Source organism: Ciconia boyciana, chromosome 5 (assembly GCF_034638445.1).
Source record: "Ciconia boyciana chromosome 5, ASM3463844v1, whole genome shotgun sequence".
Classification (NCBI taxonomy): Eukaryota; Metazoa; Chordata; class Aves; order Ciconiiformes; family Ciconiidae; genus Ciconia; species Ciconia boyciana.
In genome coordinates, this window is record NC_132938.1 from 56,667,887 (window position 1) to 56,691,147 (window position 23,261).

Consider the following 23,261-nt stretch of genomic DNA (forward strand, 5'->3'; position numbering starts at 1 on the left):
TTTACTTATAATGCATAAGCCACTCCGTTGTCCATTTAATGGGATTTGAGTCCAAATCAATTGAATCTAAATTTTTTTTAACATCCTCTTGGGCACTGCATCAAGTGGTTTATTAGTGGTGTAGTTGTTCAATACAGATTTTCAAATAAAGGTATAAAACAACCATGATGGCAGGCATTAAAAATTAATATTTACCAACAATTACCATAAGACATAGACAAGACACATCAGGTATTACCTTCCTAAGTATCTAACAGTAGCTTGCTATATAGCATTATATTGTGGCATTGACTTTCTTATGCTGTAAACAGCATTTGAACTGGTTCCTAATAACAACATGATTAATTCAGTTTGTTACCACGGAAGGTTTAAATGTCATCCAATTCATAGATTTTTGTTAAGCAAAATCTTGAGGATTAATGTGACCTGTGCACGCATACCAAAACTTAAATCACAATAACAGGTAATTCTACATGAAATTATACTCCATAGATGACGGGAAAAAAAAAATAATTTCTGCTCTCTGTTATACCTGTAAAGAGAGGTTTTCTTAAATCCACACAGATGTATAATGTATCTGAAGTTTCTTCAAAACTATATAAACTATCTGCTGTGACCACCAAGGACTCTATGGGAAGAAACAGAATTTTTTATATATATAAGAATGAAATTAAAGAATGACACAAATCATTTTCATGACATACTGGCAGTGCTTTTATATTTCAGGCCACCTATTGTATATTCTCTTATATTTCATCTCTGTCATCAACCAATTTAATCATAATAGTACTAGAGAAAGAAGCTATTAGATTTGTCTCACTTGACTCATTTTTTCCTTAACTGACAGTGTTACTGTGTACAGTAACATTTTCTTTTGGACTCATGTTCCCTTCTAGATCTGCTTTATTATTATTTTAGTAGGTGTGAACTTAAGTAACAAAAGGAAGGTCTCAAGCACTATTTTCTTGCTTTCTTGAAAGCCATCATACAAACTGAGTAACACTCAATTCTTTGATATCTCTTCATAAGATTTAACCAATATTTAGAAATATATCATGTACCTAGTTTCTCCTTTTTTCCACTAGACAAGTGGACACTCAGCTAAATCCATGTTAATTCCTACAGTAACATCTGATAGTGAAATGACGTATCTGTGTGCATGGGCAGATAAACTAACATGACTACAGCATGAATCTAAAAAAACCCACATACATGCAAACCCCTGCTAAAATGCAAAAACAAACAGCATCATCTGAAATGCTATACTCCCAACTGCTTATATTAGCAATTGTAGCAATATTATCTGTCTTGTAGTATAACCTAGCAATATTATCTGTGGATTTTACAATGAAAGCTGCAAGTAAAATTAAGAGTTGATAATGCACTATGAATAAATCTTTCAAGATCACTTCAAGTTCTTTAACACACAAAATGTTGTTCAAACCTTAGCAGACCTGTAGGAAACAAACGTAACATATGTAGGAAATTACACTGGCAATGTATTGAATATTAATTATATCGAAACGAGAAGCCACTATTCCAACAACAGCAGTAAATTCACGAAGGGAAAAACAAAAACAGTATTAGCAAGAAATTAGTTTTGAGAAGATCAGTGAGAAACTAAAACTAAAAAGCATGACAGAAGTATATAATTATCCCCAAATTAGTGTTATGAATCTAGGATGTTTGGAGATAAGCTTATACTTGAACTAAATTTCTTAAAATTGAAGCTTGAAATTCATATTGAGGACACCCAGACAACCTGAACACAACACTGACATCATTCCCAAGACATGCTTTTTGTTTCAACATGGATTTTTTGTTTGTTTTCCCTCTAATATAGCACTGCTTCATGACAAATACTGAGGTTGCTTAATAATTTAAATAGTTTTTCCTTGCCTAGAAACAGTGAGTGTTCTTACACTTCCAGCATGAACTATAAATTCCTTGATTTTATGATATATACAAAGTGCAGTCATTAGGAGGTTGAAGAACTGGGGAAACATAATTATTCTGCTGGGCTTGTAGAGAAGACCTCGACATGAGAGACTTCACAGCAAACTTAATTTGTCAGCAGGAATTTTTGCTGGAAATGGCATTGGCAGTAATATCCAGTCATATGCAGACATTACACCTAACCAGAGAAAACCTTCATGACTGGGATGGTATAGGAAGAAGTACAAATTGATGGCAATAACCCTGCAGTTAGAAGGTTCAGCTGCTTTGTTCTTAGAAATAAGGCTGCTGGCTGTAGGCCTTGCTATACCTAATACTGTCTTGAGTTCCAGAGACCAGCACTATGCTCACCATTACCCGTGTTGTCGTTCTCCTGGATAGGCCAGGAAAATCCAGTATCATGGTCTCAAAAGCTGTGATTGCAGCAACATAGCTCAGGAAAACACAGTGTTCAAGCAAACACTACTTCAGCTCAGTAGCAAAGGCTCAGTCAGGTTCAACTAAAAGCACAGACCCAACACATTCAGCCTAACCATCATCAGGTAGGTGTTAAAGTGCACAACCCATGACAAACAATCTGCATTACACAGAGCAGTCCTTCTTAAAACTGCCACAATCCTCAACAAGTTGTATCCTCCCTTAAACTGTGATCTAACAACACAACTCCTGCATTACGTTCCATCTCTACCTTCATTTTCTCAGCAACCTGCCCTAGATGGTCTCCTTCCAGCCTTATCCAGATGACTCTACCCCTAGCACTCTACCCCTTCCTTCTTCCCCCCTGGATGAGAACACACATTTTCCCCATACCATTGCAAGCCTTCATGCATGCCACGTGCATTGACCAACACTCCAGCAAGGCCTCTGTGTGCAGCAGAGCTTCTTGCTTTTGGACTCTGATGAAGGCTTATCTTTCTATGACTAGTAGAAGCCTCCCTGTTGTTTGGTTTAAAATCTGAGTAGAGCAAATCTTATTCTTCCTTTTAGGACTCATTTCCACAGTGCTGGCTTACTTTTCTTTCCTCTCAAAATGTAAATAATTGGCCTATCACAATTCCATTTTGTCCCTCATCCTAACACCCAGGAAAAACTCCTAATTTGGTTTTGCTTTTACTGGAATGACAGAGTTCCAAGTTCCATTTTAGTTATTTTTATATTTAAATACATTTATACTTAATTATCTTTTTTTTTCTTTTTATGAATTCTTATTTCTACAGTGAAGACCGTGACAGTTCAGACTGCTAACTCATCCCAATCACATCCAACCACATTATCTAACCCGTCTTTTAAGAAGCAGCAATCACTACTGCCTTAGCAAAATAGTCAGATACAGTATTTCCAAATGTTTTATCTTTGACATATTGCTTCCTCCATTATAAGGTATCTCCTTCCTGTTCATCCTGCTCACAACTCAGGACTACTGACACTCTAGCGCTGCATCCCCTGTGTCCAAAAATACAGTACTGGAATGAGGTATTGCCTAGATACCTGTAATTTCAATGAATGAAACCTGAAGTGAAAAATGAACAGAACGGAACAATGGGAGGTATTCTAGGCTCTTCCCGATGCGCATGTAGACTGACATGATTGGTTCTAGTCTGGATTTTCCCTGTGCATATGTAGCTAGAGGTTTCCTCTGTGTGGTAGGCCAGGCCAAGCCAGAAATTCATCAAAACCACTCAGTCATTAGCAAAAGGATATTGAAACCCACCTCCCCCAAAACATACCAAATAAAAAACAAGTATCTACCTGTGTAATGACAGAAACAGCAACAGCTCACAATGGTGCAGTTTTTCACATATTTCAGTTGGATATGGTCCCTGCAGCATGCAGGGGCTTTGCCTAAGTAGTTCTTTGACGAGTCTGGCCTCCTGCAGATTTGTGGTTTGTGGCTGAATGCAAACTATGAAGGTTTTGTCATGCTGAGGCATCTAAAAAGACTACCTCTATGTGGATTTTCCTTTCCCTAATACTGCTTGAATTCACTCTGCAGCTTTTCCTTAGGTTCAGGCAGAGCTGAGCATTTGTCTCCTCTATTTTGGCCACCCACATTCCTGAAACTGATACTTAGCAACTTCACCTTTGAGATATTTAAAACCTTTGACAGATTTCACTAAAATCAGCCACAAGTCAAGTTCTGGTAGGGAAGGGGAACATAGAAGTTCAGATGGGTGAGAAGCACACACCCATGCGTGAAAGCGTGAAGAGCAGTCAGACAAGCTTTGCTTCCTTTGGAAACCAAATTAACACTTTTTTCTTCCAGAAGATACTTCCAGTTTTCCTGTAATCCTATTTTAAGGGGCAACTCCGGCTCCTCCTGGTGGGTCTGGACTTTATTTTGAACTTGAAAGATGCTACCTTGATGAATGGCTCCTGACTAAATTTGATGGCCAGCATAGCAGCGAGCTGAAGTGTTTGCAGTTTCTCTCACCGGCTGCCTTGTCTCACTTTTTTAGGTTTTGGTCTTCCTCTGTGCCACATCAAAAAATAAATATATGGCATACTATAGCGCAGGTGTTAAATCATGCCGCACCAGAACACCATCCCAGCAGGGCACTGAAACTGTGATGGATGCTATGACAGAGATCTCTGAGGGATATCTCCTGGGCACCCTTTGATCTCGGTGGGCTTTCCACGCAACGCAGTGGTTCCCTGGGATGCCCTGGGCTCCCTGCTGCAGCCTCGCACTGAACCCCAAACTCTGCAGAGCTGGAAAGGCTCGACTCCCTCCTCCTTTTCTCTCCACAGCCAACCAACTTCGACGGTCGAGGGCTCTCTTACGGCGTCTAACAGCGGGGGAGGGGGGGTGGTTCAGCGGGGGCTCCCCTCACACTCCTGCCTCAGAGCCGGGCGGCGACGCTTCCCACCGCGAGGGATATGGGGGGCCGGAGCGGGCGGCGGAGCCCCACGGCCGGGAGGAGCGGGGGCCGGCCCCACGCTTCCGGCCCGGGGGCGGCGACCTCGGCGGCCGGGACAGCGCCCTCTGGCCCGGGAGAGAGCGAGAGAGCGAGCGGCGGCGGCGGCACCATGCGCCCGGCAGGTCGGCGAGGGGCGGCGAGGGGCGGCGCGGCGCGGGCGGGCGAGCTGCGAGGGCCGCGCCCGCGAGGGTGGGCGCGCGCCCGTCCGTTGGAATCAGCCGCTGGCCGCCGCCTCGCGGCCGGAGGGCATGCGGCGGGGCCGGGCACGGGCCGGGCAGGGGTAGGCCTCGTGGATGAAGAGGGGTTTTTTTGGGCTCGGTGTGAAGGAGGGCTTCGCTGCCAGAACGGGCGCGGCGGTTTTCTTCAGGGCTGCCCGTGGGGGCTCGGGGGGATGTTGGTGAAGGGTGGAGGTGGTGGTGTGAAGGGTGGAGGCGGCGGCGGTGTGTGGTGAATTCGTGGGGAGAAATGGGATGCGCTGCTGCCCGGGAAGTTCCTTTGCTTCCCCAGGTTGTTGTCCAAGTGTCGTGTTGGAAAGTGGAGAAACCTACATGAGGTATTCTCTGCTTTTTCTTGATAAATCTTGGTGCTTATTGGGTCCATACCCTGTTAGCATGGCTAGTAAAAAAAAAAAAATTTTTTCCTTTTGATATTTCAACTCATCTTACCTATTTGCACGTTTTCATGACAAATTGTGCCAGAGTTTTTGACGCAGCTGTTCCTAGTACCTCAAGACAGTTTTAGATAACTTTTCCTTGAAAATAGTCCTCAATTGCAAGTGGTATTCAATGCACGTATTATTCTCTTGCAGTATACAATGTAACTTCTCTGAAGAGTGGGAAGTCTGGCACCAAAAAGTTAGGAAATGAAAGAATAAAAGTTGTATGAGCAATGTTAATACTGTCCTATGTGTATATCCACTCTGGGATAGTCTTAATTGGCTAATCACATGCTGTGTTATTAATTAAAAATTGATCATCCTTTTTCAGTCTCTCAGCATTCAGTATGGGATCCAGCCTTATTTTATACTGTACAGCAAAACCCTGTTAGACTTTGCACAGAAATATTCATTTCCTTATTTATGTTTTCATTGGTGTTTGTCACATTATCTGTGTGCCTCAAAACTGTTAGTGTGTATTTTGTTACTCCCTTGGCAGTAGTGGATTTTATTATAATCCCATTTACTGGTGGAAAAAAATGATGAAAAGATAAAATAACTTACAAGGTTCACATGTAAATCAGAGGCAGTCCTGAATCTGAACCAGGAACCCCTGACTCCTTGTCCCTGTGTTCATTCTTCCCAGTCGTGTTTCCTTATTCACAGAAATACTGTGTATTTACTGCTCCCGTTTTTTTCACATGCATTTGCAAGGCTCAGAAACACTTAAACCAGTGACTGCAAAACTGGGCACTCAATAAAGGGGAAATGAAAGATGTGCAGCCAGATGCCAGAGGTTTGACTTGCTTGCAGCAGGGAGCTCAGCTTTATCTTTGTCACTCTTCTATTAGTCGGGACAATATTTTATCCTCATTTTATGAATGAGGAATCAAAAGAGAGATCTGAAGGCAAAGGTGACTCAGTGCTTTGGTTTACTGTTCTGGTTCATAATTTTAAGTTACTACTTCAAATGTCAAGACAGGTTTTTTCAGAGTATCTAATATTTTGTATCATTTTATAACATCAAAGTAACCATATTAGTTATTAATTATCAAATGCAGCATTCTAATGATATTAGTATTGCAAGCCATCCCTACCTACTACTCTCATTATATAGATGAAAACACTAGAGAAGAAAGGCAAAGTGACTTTCTCAGCTGTTGTGTAGTTAAGTTAGTTGTAGATAAAATATCAAAACTTGGGACTGCTTTGCTTTCTACCCAAGGCTGGTTGTAAAATGGATATAGTTATTTTATTAGTATCTAGCCTTTGATAGATAGGGTTTGCTATCTAGATTTGCAGTATTGCAAGTGAAGCTTCTCTAAAGAAAAAAGTAGTGTGCATGAGCAAAACCGCATGTTTAATAGCATTTTTAATCATGCATGTACTATCCCAGTTATTAGGCAAACATATTTCTAGATGTGAACTAGTTATATTCTGATAATCACAGACGTTTGCTTAGTGATCACTTTATATAAATGACAGTATACAATTGTGCATGACCTGTCATCCAGTTTAAAGTCTGGCTTTTGGTGAATAAAGGCAGTCAAATCCTGAGTATGCATGTGAAATTGCTGGAGTAATTGCTGAGCAAACATCTAAGAGTACCAAAGAGGGATGGCCAGTTTCCCAGCTGCTTGCAGCCAGTTCCACTCACTGGCATTGGCAGGGAAACAAGTAACTGTAGGTTCAGCCAGCAGTGAATATGCTGGCCTTCTACTCTGTCATCATTTGTCTCTGTCATTTTTTTCATGTATTGCTCTGCGCAAGCCTCATCCACCTGGGACCTCCATGCATAGACTCCTCTTGCAGTTTTACCACAGCACCAAACCTTTCTTTCCACAGTGACAAGATGTCTGTTTTCTCCTGATGGGATGTTAGCTGTGAGGTATTGAAGTTGCTTTGGGTGGATTGCCCAAGGCCTAGTCTAGCTCAAATCTGAAAACTGTTTGGGATGCTTGGTGGGTGAGACATGCTTGGTTCTTGTCAGTACTTTGTAGGAAACCCTAGCCTAGATGAACTTCTTTATGCAAATTCCATTAAACATGCTGTACCTAGTAGAGACAAAACATTTGTAATGCATGATCCTTGATGTCATCTGTCTTCACCTGAGACAGGAGGCACTGACGGGATAACTTGTTAATGGCTATGCCATGTTTGAGTTATCACTCCTCTCCATACTCATGAACATAAATATCATCAGAGATCTTCTATTGCGTGCTCTTTATTTACATGATGTACACTTCTGTGCTTCCAAAGGTTTCAGGGACAGTGTTTACGTGACAGATATTCTGCGAGGAATCTAGCCAGTGAATAGACACAAATAATACTTGATTTTTGTTTTTCTCAAGAATTAGGGATCACTTGAATTTTTAAAATTTTTAAACTCCTTCACTTTTAGGACAAAATAGGTCTCGGACCATGAATTGATTCAAAATCTAAGGGGTCTAGTGGTGGAGTTTTGAAGCAGCTTTAGCAATAGCATCATAATATGAATAATTAATATTACTAATAATAATGTATTAGTAATTTGAGTATCAAAGAAGCCAGTACTGCAAAAGCTGCTGTCATCTGTTACAGTCTTATTATTCTGAAAGGAAGTTCCTGTTTTTTGTTATTGATGAAACATTTAGATATTTCTGCAATGAGAAACAAAAATATAATATTCAGTATTTTAAAGCTGAAATCTGTCTCCGTAAAATGTAGAAATGGAAATCTTCACTGTGGATAAAGAAGTTCTTCTGATGTGTATTCCAGATGCAACGTTTTCAGGCGAGCCTGTTGGCTAGAAACTAGAATGTTCTATTTTAAAAAAATATTGTATGACAAAAAGAAAAATTGAATCCATTAAGCTTTGAAGCTCAAGTACCTTATAATTAACACAAAGCTATCATTTGTCTTCAGAAGTGTTGGGTTGCTGATTCAGATTCAAAACTTGATGCTAACAAGGGGTTTTCCTTATGCTAATCCTCTCTGGTCTCCCTTGTGTTGCAAGCAGTGATTACTGAAGTTTGCATGCAAGCAATTGACCACCCACATTTGAAAAATTGTACAACTGATGCCACAATAAAGGTGAAAGAGCAGTGATCTCAGTTTCTGGAAAGAAAAATGTTTGTGTCCAGGGACTCAAGAGCCACGGTGTCACTGTTTTGTTGTCTGTATATCTCTTGAAGCTGGTCTTTGAGCATTTGGTTAGCTTATATACTCCTTTATTTGCTTGTAAGTAATAAAGAATGTTTTAACTCCTCTAATAAGCTTAAGTGCCACAATGCAAACAGCAGCAATAGCTTGTGATATAATTATATCCACCTGGGAGGTCCAGTCATTTCTGGCTATCATGAAAAAAATAAAGTTGCCCTGACCTTTGTATAAATTAAAATCAGACTATTACACTGTGATCTGTGATAAACAGCTAGGTTTTATTAAATGTAAACAAAAGTAATAAGCTCAGAATGGTATTTTAAGTATCTAGGCATTTTGAAACTGCTGTGAAGATAAGAAGGGAGTCATGAATACCAAGATCTAAATTTTAAACTGGGATCTATTTCATGTGATAATATTGATGATTATTTAGTGTTTATTGGCTCCCTGCATAGTAAGAAAGCAAGGCTTTGTATTAAGCCACAGAGTATAATTTATTCTATTGCAGGCCTGACAGTTAAAGCAAACTGGTCTGAAGCAGTCCCATCATTACTTTGTTTTTTAATGTTTTGCTGAGTCTTTGTGTACAATTAAATAAGATAAGGCTTACACTGTTTGACATTGAGATAGTTCAAGCAGAGGTGTAGCTGAGTTTGGAAAGCACCTTTTTGATTTCAGATCACATGCTTAACCGCTGTAAATGACTTGAAACTTTATACAGGTGTTTATAAATAGCTATGGTTTGTGGCTATGGTTCATTGCTTCTTGTGAGCTTAGGGGTGATGAGCAGTCATTTTTATTATATGACCAATTGCCAACTAATGACTCTATTGCCAAATATTACATATTATTAAAAACAAATAAATATTCAACAGTAAGTACAGTTCATTTTAGCAGTATCTTGAAATCACTTTTATGACAAATAAGAACTCACAACATATCTATAGGAAATACAGTTACTGCCTGAGTATAGCCTACTTGGAATGTCAGCTTTCAGTGATAGTCAGTTACTACTTTCATCAGCGAACAGTATTTTACTAGTATAGCATCTGAGCATTGATTCAGAGCATTCAAACCCTGAAGTAAACAGTAATGTATACTGCAATTAGAAAAGGAAAGCAAACTTCCTTCTTCCTTCCTTTTTCATCATGAAGATAGTATCAGTGTACTTCAAAAATATAAGTAAATGACAGCTGTTATTGAAAAAGATGATAAGATTTTTCAAAAGCATGTAGTGCCAAGTAGTTCCCATTATTTTTAGGAGATTAGCTTTTTTGAAAATTTGGGACAGTTCATGGATAGATTTTTGGAAATGTCCACATGTTTTTTAGGAGCCTGTTTGTTTACCTTTCTTGAAATACTTGGGATTTATCTTCAAAATGCTTAGGAATTGCTGTTATGCTTTACCACAGGTGGATTTGTGAGTACTCGGTCTTTTTGAAGTAAAGTCTTGGATGGCTAATGCAGATACTGAAAATAAGCAGGTCTGCAGTAAACCTAAATGGTAACTGATCAGCTGCATGAGAACTGTCAGGGCAGTAGCTTTCAACTTGTGGGGAAACAAAACATTAAAAGGATAAAAATACATTTATTTATTTCTGTATTTATTATGACTTGCTTCTGCTGCCTGTTTATAAAACTGACTTGAACATGGCTGTTAGAGTGGTATCTCTCTTATTTGTATGTAAAATGCTGGAAAACTATTGTTAATGTTCAGGCACATGTAGAAGACACATTTGTGTCTGCAATGAGATCAGAGCAAAAATTGTTGCGAATACACTTAATTACAGGTCCCACACTGTTTTAAGCAAATAAAATGTAATTCTGGCAAGGGCAGAAAGAGTTAAATACTCAGAGTGCTGTAATAGTGTGAAAAAAGCAAGGGGTAAGTCTTCATACAGCAGTTCTTTGCTGTGCAGATAGACCCAAAACTAAACCTAGAGAAAGAGTATGGTAGTCCTAGCAATAAGAATTCCCTTGGGTGGGATGCTGCACGGAAGGATTTTTTTCTTTTCAGTATTTATGGTAGTTCATTGAAACTTGTTATGTTATCTTGGTGTTGAATGCTTCCTTTAAGGTATTGTAATATTTAAAAAAAAGAAGAGAGATAATAAGATGTCCTAAATTATACAGCTTGTCCAAGAATGACATAGAAAACTAGGAATGATACCCAAGATATGAGTGTCTTAATGCTACAAACCCAAGACCCTTATCTCTCTAAATATAAAAAAAAAAATGAAGACATTGTAATAGTAGAAATAGTAAAACAGCAATGTTTGCTTTTAACTGCAAAAAAAAAAAGTAATTTCCAAGCCTATTCAACTTTTTGCAGTCTTTTTGAGCGTCTGTGCAGATTTTGGATACAGTGGTGGTTTGCAATGTGCAGTGCAGGGCTTAGCTTTCCTGTCTAGAGAAGCTTTTAGAGGATGCTGAGATGAGAAAGGAGATGGTTTTACAAGCATATGTTCCACCTTCCCAGTGGTCAATGCAGTAATGGGTTCCTCAAAACAGATATTAAGAGTAGTGGGCTTTTTCTTGGAAATGCTGTCTCTAGCATATCCAGCTGTCTTGATGTATTACACCATAGTTTTATTTCTACAGCTGAGATCTATGTTTGTATCAACTACAGATTCATACTGCAATATTTCATTGTTATTATTGATAAATACAACACTAAAATCAGGAAATCAAAAAAAGAAAAGCAAGCAAAAGAAAATGGGTGAAAAATTGTTAAAACTTCATTGGTGATCTGTTGGAATTTTAAATATTTCCATTGCATGTGGTGTGATGTGCATGTCTGTCTGAAAGTGTGTATGTATATACTTAAGGATGTTCTTTAGAAAAAGGGAATGGGGATTTCTGTAACTGCTGTTACTTCTGTTTAAGAACTAGGGACAATTCATGTAAGACTATGAAGCTAAAATGCAATACCTTTGTCAAGTTCTGTATTTTTCCCTCTGTACCTACTGGTAAACTTGCCTCAAGTGAGTTGCTGAATTTTGCAGGTTTTCATAGCTGAAAAAAACCCTGCAAATGTCTTCCCCCTTTTCCACTAGAATGTCTTAGTAGATGTCTTTATTTCTTAATTCCTTCATTTTATAAGAAAACTTCTGTTCCTCTGCCTCTGAAGTCCATAGGTCCTGCACACATTTCTTGTTCTTCTCTTTGCCCTTGTGAAACATACTCCAGCAGTTTCCTGAGTTTGCACATGAGTTTGAGGTAAAGAATTTGGATGGGATGAGGAGACTGCATTCTTATAAGGTTCTCAGTCTTACCTCTCAATTTAGCAGAACCTCTTAAAACCACAAGTAAAACATCCGTCTCATCAGCCAAGTGACTTTTATGGCTGTGTCTGGTCTTTCTGCTGAAGCGTACCGCAGCTTCTGTACAGCTCACATTCTTGGGTTTCCTTTCTATGGAAACCAACATCAGAGGTGGGAAGGAAGAGAGGTTTTCATGGATGCCTGAGTTTTGCTCTGACACCAAATTAAGGTGCACCTGAATAGCACAGCTGGATCTAGGAGCTAATACCTAATCCTAGATCCCCTACCCTAGACATACTGTATTAACCAGATAAAAGAATCTTCTTACAAGAAATAAAGATAATGTCAGACTAAAAGGTAAACAACCCTGTCCCGTCCCATCCGTCGCCCCCCCCCCCCCCCCCCCCCCCGACTGGGATCCTGTCAAAGGCTCTCTAATGCATTCACGTCCTTGTGTGAGAATACACATACAGTTCAGTTCATGCCTTAACGTACTTTACCTTCCAAGTCTCTCAGCGTTGGGGACATACATTGTTCTGTCTCTTGAACAAAGCAAGCTATTTTCTTGTCAAAAGTGTAACGAAGTAATGATATTTTCACTCACTATTTATCATTATACTTCCAAATTAAAAAAACCCTGAACATTACACTTTTTTAGTTGTTCTCTATAGCACAGGGGGAATGTTAACACATGAAGAATAAGTAATTCAAGTTCATTTATTGTAGTCAATAAAAAGTAGTGGGGTTTTAGGTTTTTTTAATACCAGATTAAAGGTACAATTGAAATAGTAAGCATTATTTATTTTCTAATGGAAAATACAAAAAATTCTAGAATGTTTTGAAAAAATAGAAAAATGTATGGAATAGCATTTATTAATTGAACTTTTAAGAAATTGAATAATATATATGTTAAACATTTTCATATAGTGCACCCTTCTATTATTCATCATTTTCATTTATTCATGAAACATTTACAGTTTAAATAGCTGAAAGGAAAAAATATAGTATGCCTGGAATGAATTGAACAAGGACAATTTAGAGCCATTTGAGGACTGAAAATAAAAGCCCCAATCTTAAGTAATGCTAGTGTCTTCTGTAAAAATGAAATGCTAAATACAGTACAGGCTTCAAAGCCGTTTAATGCTAATGTGATAGTGGGCACTAAATGAAAACAAGCGTACTTTTATCAGAAGCCACAAGTGTGGTGTTCCTCTGATTTATTAAGGTTTATGTGATTGAAAAGACTTGGGCACTTGCTCTTTGTTAAACTATAATATGCATGACTGACAGAAATCAATTTTTTTTTTCTTTTTTAATGAACAAACCCATACAGACAGCAAAACACAGATATCTGACTTTGATTAGCTTCCTTTTAAAGATATGTAATACACCAGGAAACTGGTAAATATGCAGTATTCAGGATAAAATCCTTCATCACATAGTGATTTCTCTAGAGGTTTTGTTACCAAGATTTTTTTAAGTGTTTGCAATAGCATTCACATAATTCAGTTATGACTGATAAGCACATAAAGCTAGCCAGGACTGTGTGCTTGAGCATACATATGAAAAATCCTAAGAAAATGGCCAATGCAGTTAACAATGTACAAGCAGACTGTGTCTACATAGAACAACTTCTTCCCATTATAAGCTCAGTTTAGCTGAGCATTTAAAGAGAAGCTGGCTCAATCAGATCGAACATGTTTAGAACTTTGGAGCTGACTTTAAAAAAAAAAAAAGCCTTCTGAAAAATTACTATTTGATCATCATTATTTCTCAAATGCCTTTTGTTTGTTCAAGGGAACTGAAATAAACAATCCATGTGATTTATGAGTCTCAATTTGCATTTACTTCAAAGCATGTTGATTAGGCCTTTAAGTAAACCAGATAGACCACACAACGTCTTTATGAGTGTCTACATTATTTTAGCTATGTCCGGAAAGTAATTTCTCGCAGCTTAATCTTACTTTAATATCTAAAGATAATTTACATTTCAAATTTATCTGAATCTTTCAGATAGTATTTTTAAAAGGTAGAGCTACTAGAAAATTTAATAAAGATTGAATCAAAGAATAGAAAAAGTCTTGCTTGGAAAGGATGTTCAATATTATCTAGAAAATCCAATAAAAATGCAGAAAACTCAAGACACCTTTTTTCCTCCACCCCTGCCAAGATGTCTGCTACTAGAGCATGTCACTGAATCTCCAATTGCTGTAGACTTCCTCCCTGTAAAAGGCTAATTCCCCAGCTAGTGCATGTCAGAATAGCTCTATTTAATCAATGAGGCTTTGTTGCTGCGCACTACCAGAGGAAATTTTGCCAGTGTTTTTAATCAAAACTTTTTAAGGTTTTCATACTTGCATTCTGTTTTTGTAACACCATAATCTTATCACAACTTCCAAATTTGTTTCTCTCTCTTATCAATTCTGTTCCCTGTTCAAGATTAACCATTTTAGAGGAGGCCAAATCTAATTTGGCCTTGAATGCATGGAACAGTCTGTAATGATTGAATTAGAGAAAAGATATTTTCTGTGAAAGTTTAAGGCAGAACCTACATTTATCAGTTTGGAAACAGAAGTATTTTCTGCTTACAGGGTACATTCAGGACAGTTTCATTTTAATTTTCTTGTAGCACTCTTGCCAAACCATTGTCAGTTGGTTTTCTACGAGAGTTTAAAAACAGCTCTGTTTCATTGGCAAACTTACAACCTGTATTCCAACACTGAAGCTTATAGAATTCATTAAAATGGCAATCCACATTCCTGTATTTTAGCTTGCAAGTAGATAGTATATACCATAAATTTTGTACTCCCACATGCTGTTAAGTCCGTAGTGTTCATTGTGGATAACGTATAATAATCATTATTATTCATTTTGTACACAACCTCTTCTTTAAAACATGCCTCAAATAACATCATAAAAAGGCAGAACTATCCTTTTTTGACAACTCATTAATTGGATTTAACGTTTTGGAGACTTCTGTGAAAAGCTAGTCCTTTTTATCAGAAATCAAGGGTTGAACATTAACCATACTTAAAATATTGTAAAATTCAATTATACTATTTTATTTCTCTCACTGCAATTATGTCACAGATGAGCACTGTAAAATCTAAATTGCCAAAATGTACATACTCACCCCAAAACAGTCTGTTTTTGCTTAGTTTGCTGAAAAGAGCAAAGTTTTCACACTCATCTAACAAAAAAAAAAAAAAAAGCTTGCCTGAAACAATCCAGTACTGGATAAATGATAGTCTGATAGTTAAGAATCTAAGTCTTTATTAAAGCAGTAGGAGTCTTTAGAGGAGCATTTCCAAACTTAAATTCCTCTCTTTTTGTAGGTTTATGTTTCTTACTGGAAGATCAGATTGATGAAAAGTTTTACAAGAGGTTTAAGCAACTGTGATTTTTTGAAAATGACTCTTGAACATGTACTTTTATTTCTGGATATTTTCCTTCTTAGTTTATTTCTTAGTTTATTCTTAGTTTATTTCCTTCTTAGTGCAGTGAATTTTAATGTCATCATAAGCATTTAATTTAATAAGTATTTCATTTTGTTGTAGTTCTAATAGTTCCAATCCAGGTACCTATAAGTGCATTAAATACCACAGGAACATATGGCATTGCAGTCTGTACCAGCTATGAATTTAGTGAAAGTGGCTATGTTCAAAAATGTTGCTTGAAGAACCTGCTTTGGTACAAGTGTGCAAGAGTGAGTGGGAGCTCAGATGCATGTTCACGTTACTACAGTTAAGCATTGAGTGGCTGTGGAGTGCTCAAGTCAGTGAGCACTCTCAGGACTTAGTTTCCCAGATGCTGTAAGGCTGCTTCCACACTGGTAAATAGTACTCCCTACAGAAGGGGATTTGTAGAGGCCAGCAGTAGGTGCTAAGGAACTGAAAGCCATGCAGGGTACATTGAAGTGAGCTTATTTTGAACTTGCTCTAGTCTGGTCCTATGGCATTAGCAGGTGGCATGCATTAGGTGTGATTCTGAAGCACATATTCTGTTTTACTTTAATCTGAAAGGTATGCAGTTTATGTGCTCCAGGGCCAGTTGGTAAGGTGAAGCAAAGCCTGGTAAGAGAGGACAATCAGATGATTTGTTTTAAAAGTATACTCATGATCTTAACTGAATATTAATGTTGACTCACTCTAAGCCATAGCTGTTGCTGCGAGTGGCAATCTTCCCCTCCCATTAACTTCAGAGGCTTGAATTTATCCCATGCCTCATTTTCCCTTTTGTCAACAGAATCGTTTAGGCAACTGCGAGGCAAAGCAGGCTGGGGAGTTGATTGAAGTGGCGAATAAAAAAAAAAGAAAAAAAATTGCCAGGATAGGTATAAGCAACTGTATAGTAGAGATGTGTAGGACTGCCCCTTCTGGTAGCAGTGAGATTTTTTTGTGTTTTTAAGATGTCTGTGCAGTTATAGCAGTAATCTGCTGTAAATGAAAGATGGAGCATGGGCAGTATAAACTTCAGAGGAGGAAATGTAAGGCTGCACATTGTATTTCATATCTATACCAAACGTGCAATCAGTTATTGCTGAGCAGCTGGCATGCAGTAGCATGCTAAACTGTGGTATCTTGAGGAGTCTTAGATTAGACACCAATAAAATGTATGTACAAAGAATATGGTGATAGACCTATGACAGCATCAGCCTGTTTTCTTTTTAAGATTTTTCTTTTTCTGGATATTCAAGAGGAAAGTAAAAATTTGGTTATATAGATTTGGTCAAACAATGAGGGGCTTGATCACGTAAAAAGCAGGATGCTTCATAATTTCTTGGTCCTGTCCTGTCCCCCTCAAGCTTCTCAGTTTTACTATATTTGAACTACACAGGTTCTCTGACTGTAGTGAGAGAAGGTTTAATTTGGTCTCAGAAATGGTTCAAGAAGGATTTGTTTTCACTTTCTATTGTGTACCTTTCTAACTAGAAATGAAAGATAGTGTGCTTGAAAAGCTGAAAGTACTGGTGAGATACTTCCAGTTTACATAATTATGTAGGCATAGTTTTCCTGTTTGTATCCAAGAGTGAGAATATACAGCAATTACAGTAAAGTATGGTAGGTATGGAGCAGATCATCTTGAGTGCCATCACATGGCATGTAGAGGATAACCAAGGGATCAAGCCCAGCCAGCATGGGTTTAGGAAAGGCAGGTCCTGCTTTACCAACCTGATCTCCTTCTACGACAAGGTGACCCGCCTAGTGGATGAGGGGAAGGCTGTGGATGTTGTCTCTCTAGACTTCAGTAAAGCCTTTGACACTGTCTCCCACAGCATTCTCCTGGAGAAACTGGCTGCTCATGGCTTGGACGGGTGTACTCTTTGCTGGGTAAAGAATTGGCTGCGTGGCCGGGCCCAAAGAGTGGTGGTGAGTGGAGTTTGCTCCAGTTGGTGGCTGGTCACAAGTGGTGTTCCCCAGGGCTGAGTACTGAGGCCAGTCCTGTTTAATATCTTTATCAATGATCTGGACGAAGGGATCGAGTGCAACCTCAGTAAGTTTGTAGACGACACCAAGTTGTGCGGGAGTGTTGATCTGCTTGAGGGGAGGAAGGCTCTACAGAGGGACCTGGACAGGCTGGATCGATGGGCTGGGGCCAATTGTATGGGGTTCAACAAGGCTAAGTGCAAGGTCCTGCTTACTTGGGCCACAACAACCCCATGCAGTGCTACAGGCTTGGGGAAGAGTGGCTGGAAAGCTGCCCAGCAGAGAAGGACCTGGGCATGTTGGTTGACAGCCGGCTGAATATGAGCCAGCAGTGTGCCCAGGTGGCCCAGAAAGCCAATGGCATCCTGGCTTGTATCAAAAACAGTGTGGCCAGCAGGACTAGGGAAGTGATCATCCCCCTGTACTCGGCACTGGTGAGGCCGCACCTCGAATACTGTGTTCAGTTTTGGGCCCCTCACTACAAGAGAGACATTGAGGTGCTGGAGCGTGTCCAGAGAAGGGCAACGAAGCTGGTGAAGGGTCTGGAGCACAAGTCTGATGGGGAGTGGCTGAGGAAACTGGACTTGTTTAGCCTGGAGAAAAGGAGGCTGAGGGGAAACCTTATCGTTCTCTACAACTACCTGAAAGGAGGTTGTGGAGAGGTGGGGGTCGGTCTCTTCTCCCAGGTAACAAGTGATAGGACGAGAGGAAATGACCTCAAGTTGTGCCAGGGGAGGTTTAGACTGGATATTAGGAAATTTTACTTCACCGCAAGGGTTATCAAGCATTGGAACAGCCTGCCCAGGGAGGTGGTTGAGTCACCATCCCTGGAGGTATTTAAAAGACGTTTGGATGAGGTGCTTAGGCACATGGTGTAGTGGTGGTCTTGGTAGTGTTAGGTTTACGGCTGGACTCGATTATCTTAAAGGTCTTTTCCAACCTTATACAATTCTGTGATTCTGTATGTATGGATGGCATGGTAAATCTCTTTGCAAGAACCTGAACATACAGAACTTCCAATTGGTTCATTTCCAGGAAGCAACCCATTTGGTCAAAGGCAGTAGTAGTTATATTAAACCTTTCTGTGCGAGCTGTCCACTACAGGAGGACCTAAAATTGATACCCAGGTAACTCTCCAATTTGGTCCTATTTTAGGACTGGTAATAATTTTGAGAATTTATATTTTGCGGGGGGAAGATAATTGCATATGTTAAACTTATACTGAGGAGATATGCTTGCTGGAAAAATGCCTTTTGAATCTCATGTAAGCTTTAACCATATTTGGGCATTGCAGTTGATTTTGCAATCCTATGGGTGAATTGTGTGAAGGCAGGCTTGCACTCATGTGCAAGCCTTGATTTCTTTCTATCTGATGGGCAGAAATAAAAGTAGTTTGTTATATAGCTAGTGTCTAGAATCTTTGTCTTAAGGCAGTAGAGAGGAAGCTGAGGTGGATTTAATATAGAGAAAGTAAGCTTTCTACTGAGGTTGTTGCTGAATGTTTTATTTAGCTTGGTTTCTAACTCACTGTTAGCTCTGTCATTGCTCATTTTATGAAGCTACACGTATTTATGTAATTATTTTCTACTTCATTTACTTCCTTCTGTGTGCATCATTAGCATGAATGCTGTTTAAAAGGTCAACACAAAAATATAAAGGGTTTGTCCAACACTGATTAGAGATTTGTCTTGTTTTTGTTGTTGTTTGGGGTTTTTTTGGTGACTGTCACATGTTTGTCAGAAAGGGACAAAAGAAAAGAGCTGAAACTGGAGGACACCTTCTTACATAGCCTCACAGCTTAGGTATGTTATACATCAAATAGAAACTGCTTCTCACGCTTCCTTTAATTTCTGGATGAATGCTCAAGTAAATGAGATGCATAAAAAATTGATTTAAAACCAATCTGCAAAAGCAGAAGATCAAGCCATTTGATTTATGGGGTGTCGGAAGCCCTCCCTGGATACTCTGCTGACTTGTGGCAAAGGAAACATAATAGTTTTAGAAACCTAAAGAAGTATGGGTGAGACACTGGAATAGGTTGCCCAGAGAAGTTGTGGATGCCCCATCATTGGAAGCGTTCCAAGTCAGGTTGGACAGTGGCTTTAAGCAACCTGATCTAGTGAAAGATGTCCCTGCCCATGGCAGAGGGTTGGGCTAGATGATCTTTAGAGGTCCTTTCCAACCCAAACCATTCTGTGATTCTATGACTGCTCTAAGAGTTCTACCAGACAGATTTCTTGTGTCAATGATAATCTGTAACTTAGGAACTGTTGGGATGTCATCTATGGTTAATTCAGTGTATTTGACCACATTACAAATGCAGGAAACACAGAAATCTCTGAGCAGAAATTGCAATAAGTGGTGATATTTATTGAAAAACATTGTCATATAATGGTGATTGTCTGATGATCAGTGTCTGACAAGTCCCTGGTGTACAAATTAAACTAATTCATTTGTAAGACATCTTACTTGTGTTTGATACAGCAGTGCTACTGTGTGACCTCCCCAGATGACAGCAGCTAGACCACAGCAAGTTGCCCAAAATGTTATTGCTTGCAAGATCAGTGCTTTCTGTTTTGTTGTATACACACCATTTTCTGAAGTATGTTCTCTTGTGATAGAGGTAAATGTACTGGATTTCATGAGACTGTTTCCCCTAGCAATAATTAATATCTGCAGAACATGTTTTCCATTTGTTGTTTCTTATTCTGAAGGAATTAGATATAAGAATTTGTGAGAAACTGAAGTAACAATGGAATCAAAGGTGGCAGAGAAAAAAGCAACAGAAGGCAGAAGAAAAAGTAAAGAAGTTGAATTTAAACAAGCAGACTTTAAATGTGATCTTAAATCCAAAAATCCCTGGGGTAAGTAAGGATAGGCACATCTAGAGAGATCCTGATAAGAGAAACACTGGCAATTTAAAAATAAATAACTAAATAAAAGGATACTTTGGTTTACCCTAACAGTGAAATTTTGAAATTGAAATTTGTTTAAAATGTTTCATGTTTATAGAACTATAGTTATAGTGATAGTGTAAGGGAAAGCTTCAGGTGGTGGTTGTTTCTAGTAGCAGTAGCATCAGTCAATACAACCTTGATACAGCTTGTTCAGGTTTTCATGTGACCTTAAAGACTTGTTCCACAGCAATCATAAAGAAAGTAGTGTATTACTTCAGTGTCGTGGGTTTAGCTATTGGTGAGACAAGCCCTTAGCCTCTGGAGGCAACTCCTGTCAGGTATGAAGAAAAGATATCCCTTCAAGGAAGATGTTATAGATTGCCCAGACAAATGGGCCACCATGGAGAGAAGTATCCAGTACCTGAGGGAATTAGCCATGCTGGAGGTGATTTATGGGGACCTGGACAACGAGCAGTTAACCAAAGATCCAGAGGAAGTCCGTTGTACATGACCCATGTGGCAGAAGTTTGTACAGAGCGCACCATTGTTGTATGCCAACTCATTGGCAATACTGACCTGGAATGACGGAGAGGGACCAATGGCAGATGAAGCAGCTAGCCAGCTCCGGGAATATGAAGAAAGTATCTCTTCCTTCCTCACCTCAGCTGTGGAGAAACTGTCCCAGGAGGTCCAGCAACTCAAAGAGGATATGTCCTACTCCCCACCTGTACGGACCAGTGTCTCAGCCATTAGGAGTAAGCATCCCTCTGCTGAAAAGAGAGGATATAGAGGGTACACACCACAGGCCACCCTGTGGTTTTACCTGCATGACCACAGAGAGGATATGAGGAAGAGAGGTGGAAAATCTACTTTGACCCTAGAGGCATGGGTATGTGAGTTGCAAGGAAAAATAATCACAAAAGGGCATTCTTCCAGGAAAATTGCTGTTCCAGTTTCCAGTGGACAGTTCCCCAGACAGAGTAGAAGGGCTGATCTTACTCCTGATTTTAATGAAGGAACTCCTGACTTGTATTTACGAGAAGTGAGTAATGAATACTGTGACCAGGACTAGAGTGGCCCTGCCTCCAGCCAGGTGGAGGAAAGAGACAATCGGGTTTACTGGACTGTGTGGATTCAATGGCCTGGCACATCAGACCCACAGGAGTATAAGGCTCTAGTGGACACTGGTGCACAGTGTACCCTAAGGCCATCAAGCTATACAGGGGCAGAACCCATCTGTATTCCTGGAGTGACGGGGATCCCAAGAGCTAACTGTACTGGAGGCCAAAGTGAGCCTAACTGGGGATGAGTGGCAAAAGCACCCCATTGGGACTGGCCCAGAGGCTCCGTGCATCCTTGTCATAGACTGCCTCAGGAGAGGGTATTTCAAGGACCCAAAAGGGTACCAGTGGGCTTTTGGTATAGCTGCCTTGGAGGCGGAAGAAATTAAACAGCTGTCCACCTTGCCCGGTCTCTGAGAGGACCCCTCTGTTGTGGGGTTGCTGAAGGTTGAAGAACAACAGGTGCCGATCGCTACCGCAATGGTGCACCAGTGGCAATATGGCACCAACCAAGACTCCCTGATTCCCATCCATAAGCTGATTCATCGACTGGAGAACCAAGGAGTGATCAGCAAGACTCACTCACCTTTTAACAGTCCCATATGGCCAGTGCAAAAGTCTAATGGAGAGTGGAGACCTTCAGTAGACTGTTGTGGGCTGAATGAAGTCACGCCGCTGCTGAGTGCTGCTGTGCCGGACATGCTGGAACTTCAATACAAACTCGAGTCAAAGGCAGCCAAATGGTATGCCACAACTGATATCGCTAATGTGTTTTTCTCAATCCCTTTGGCAGCAGAGTGCAGGCCACAGTTTGCTTTCACTTGGAGGGGCGTTCAGTACACTTGTAATCGACTGCCCCAGGGGTGGAAACACAGCCCTACCATTTGCCATGGACTGATTCAGACTGCACTGGAACAGGGTGAGGCTCCAGAACACCTGCAATACATTGATGACCTCATCGTTTGAGGCAACAGGGAAAGGTAAGAAAATAGTCGAAATCCTTCTGAAAGCTGGTTTTGCCATAAAACAAAGTAAGGTCAAGGGACCTGCACAGGAGATCCATTTTTTAGGAATCAAATGGCAAGATGGATGTTGTCAGATCCCAATGGATGTGATCAACAAAATAACAGCCATGTCTCCACCAACTAGCAAAAAGGAAACACAAGCTTTCTTAGGCATTGTGGGTTTTTGGAGAATGCATATTCCAAATTACAGTTTGATCATAAGCCCTCTCTATCAAGTGACCTGGAAGAAGAACGATTTCAAATGGGCCCCTGAGCAACAACAAGCCTTTGAACAAATTAAACAGGAGATAGTTCATGCAGTAGCCCTTGGGCCAGTCCGGGCAGGGCAAGACGTAAAAAATGTGCTCTACACTGCAGCCAGGGAGGATGGCCCTACCTGGAGCCTCTGGCACCAGGGGAGAGTTGAGGTCGACCCCTAGGGTTTTGGAGTTGGGGATACAGAGGATCCGAGGCCTGCTATACTCCAACTGAAAAAGAGATCTTGGAAGCATATGAAGGGGTTCGAGCTGCTTCGGAAGTGGTTGGTACTGAAGCACAGCTCCTCCTGGCTCCCCGGCTGCTGGTGCTGGGCTGGATGTTCAAAGGGAGGGTCCCCTCCACACATCATGCAACTGATGCTACGTGGAGTAAGTGGGTTGCACTGATCACACAATGGGCTCGGATAGGAAACCCCAATCGCCCAGGAATCTTGGAAGTGATCCTGGACTGGGCAGAAGGCAAAGATTTCAGAATATCACCAGAGGAGGAGGTGACACGTGCTGAAGAGGCCCCACTGTACAATAAACTACCAGAAAATGAGAAGCAATATGCCCTATTCACTGATGGGTCCTGTCGTATTTTGGGAAAGCATCAGAGGTGGAAGGCTGCTGTATGGAGTCCTATACGACAAGTTGCAGAAACTGCTGAAGGAGATGGTGAA

General features: G+C 40.1%; 1 protein-coding gene across 3 annotated transcripts in view; it reads left to right on the plus strand.

Moving 5' to 3' along the window:
• The first annotated feature begins 4,788 nt into the window (after nucleotides 1-4,788).
• BANK1 (B cell scaffold protein with ankyrin repeats 1) overlaps nucleotides 4,789-23,261 on the plus strand; it is a 161,612-nt gene continuing 143,139 nt past the window's right edge. For all 3 annotated transcript variants that reach the window (XM_072862618.1, XM_072862619.1, XM_072862620.1), the window contains exon 1: nucleotides 4,789-4,996. In XM_072862618.1, coding sequence (XP_072718719.1) covers nucleotides 4,834-4,996 — 163 coding nt within the window. In that variant the 5' untranslated portion in view covers nucleotides 4,789-4,833. The remainder of the gene's footprint in view (nucleotides 4,997-23,261) is intronic.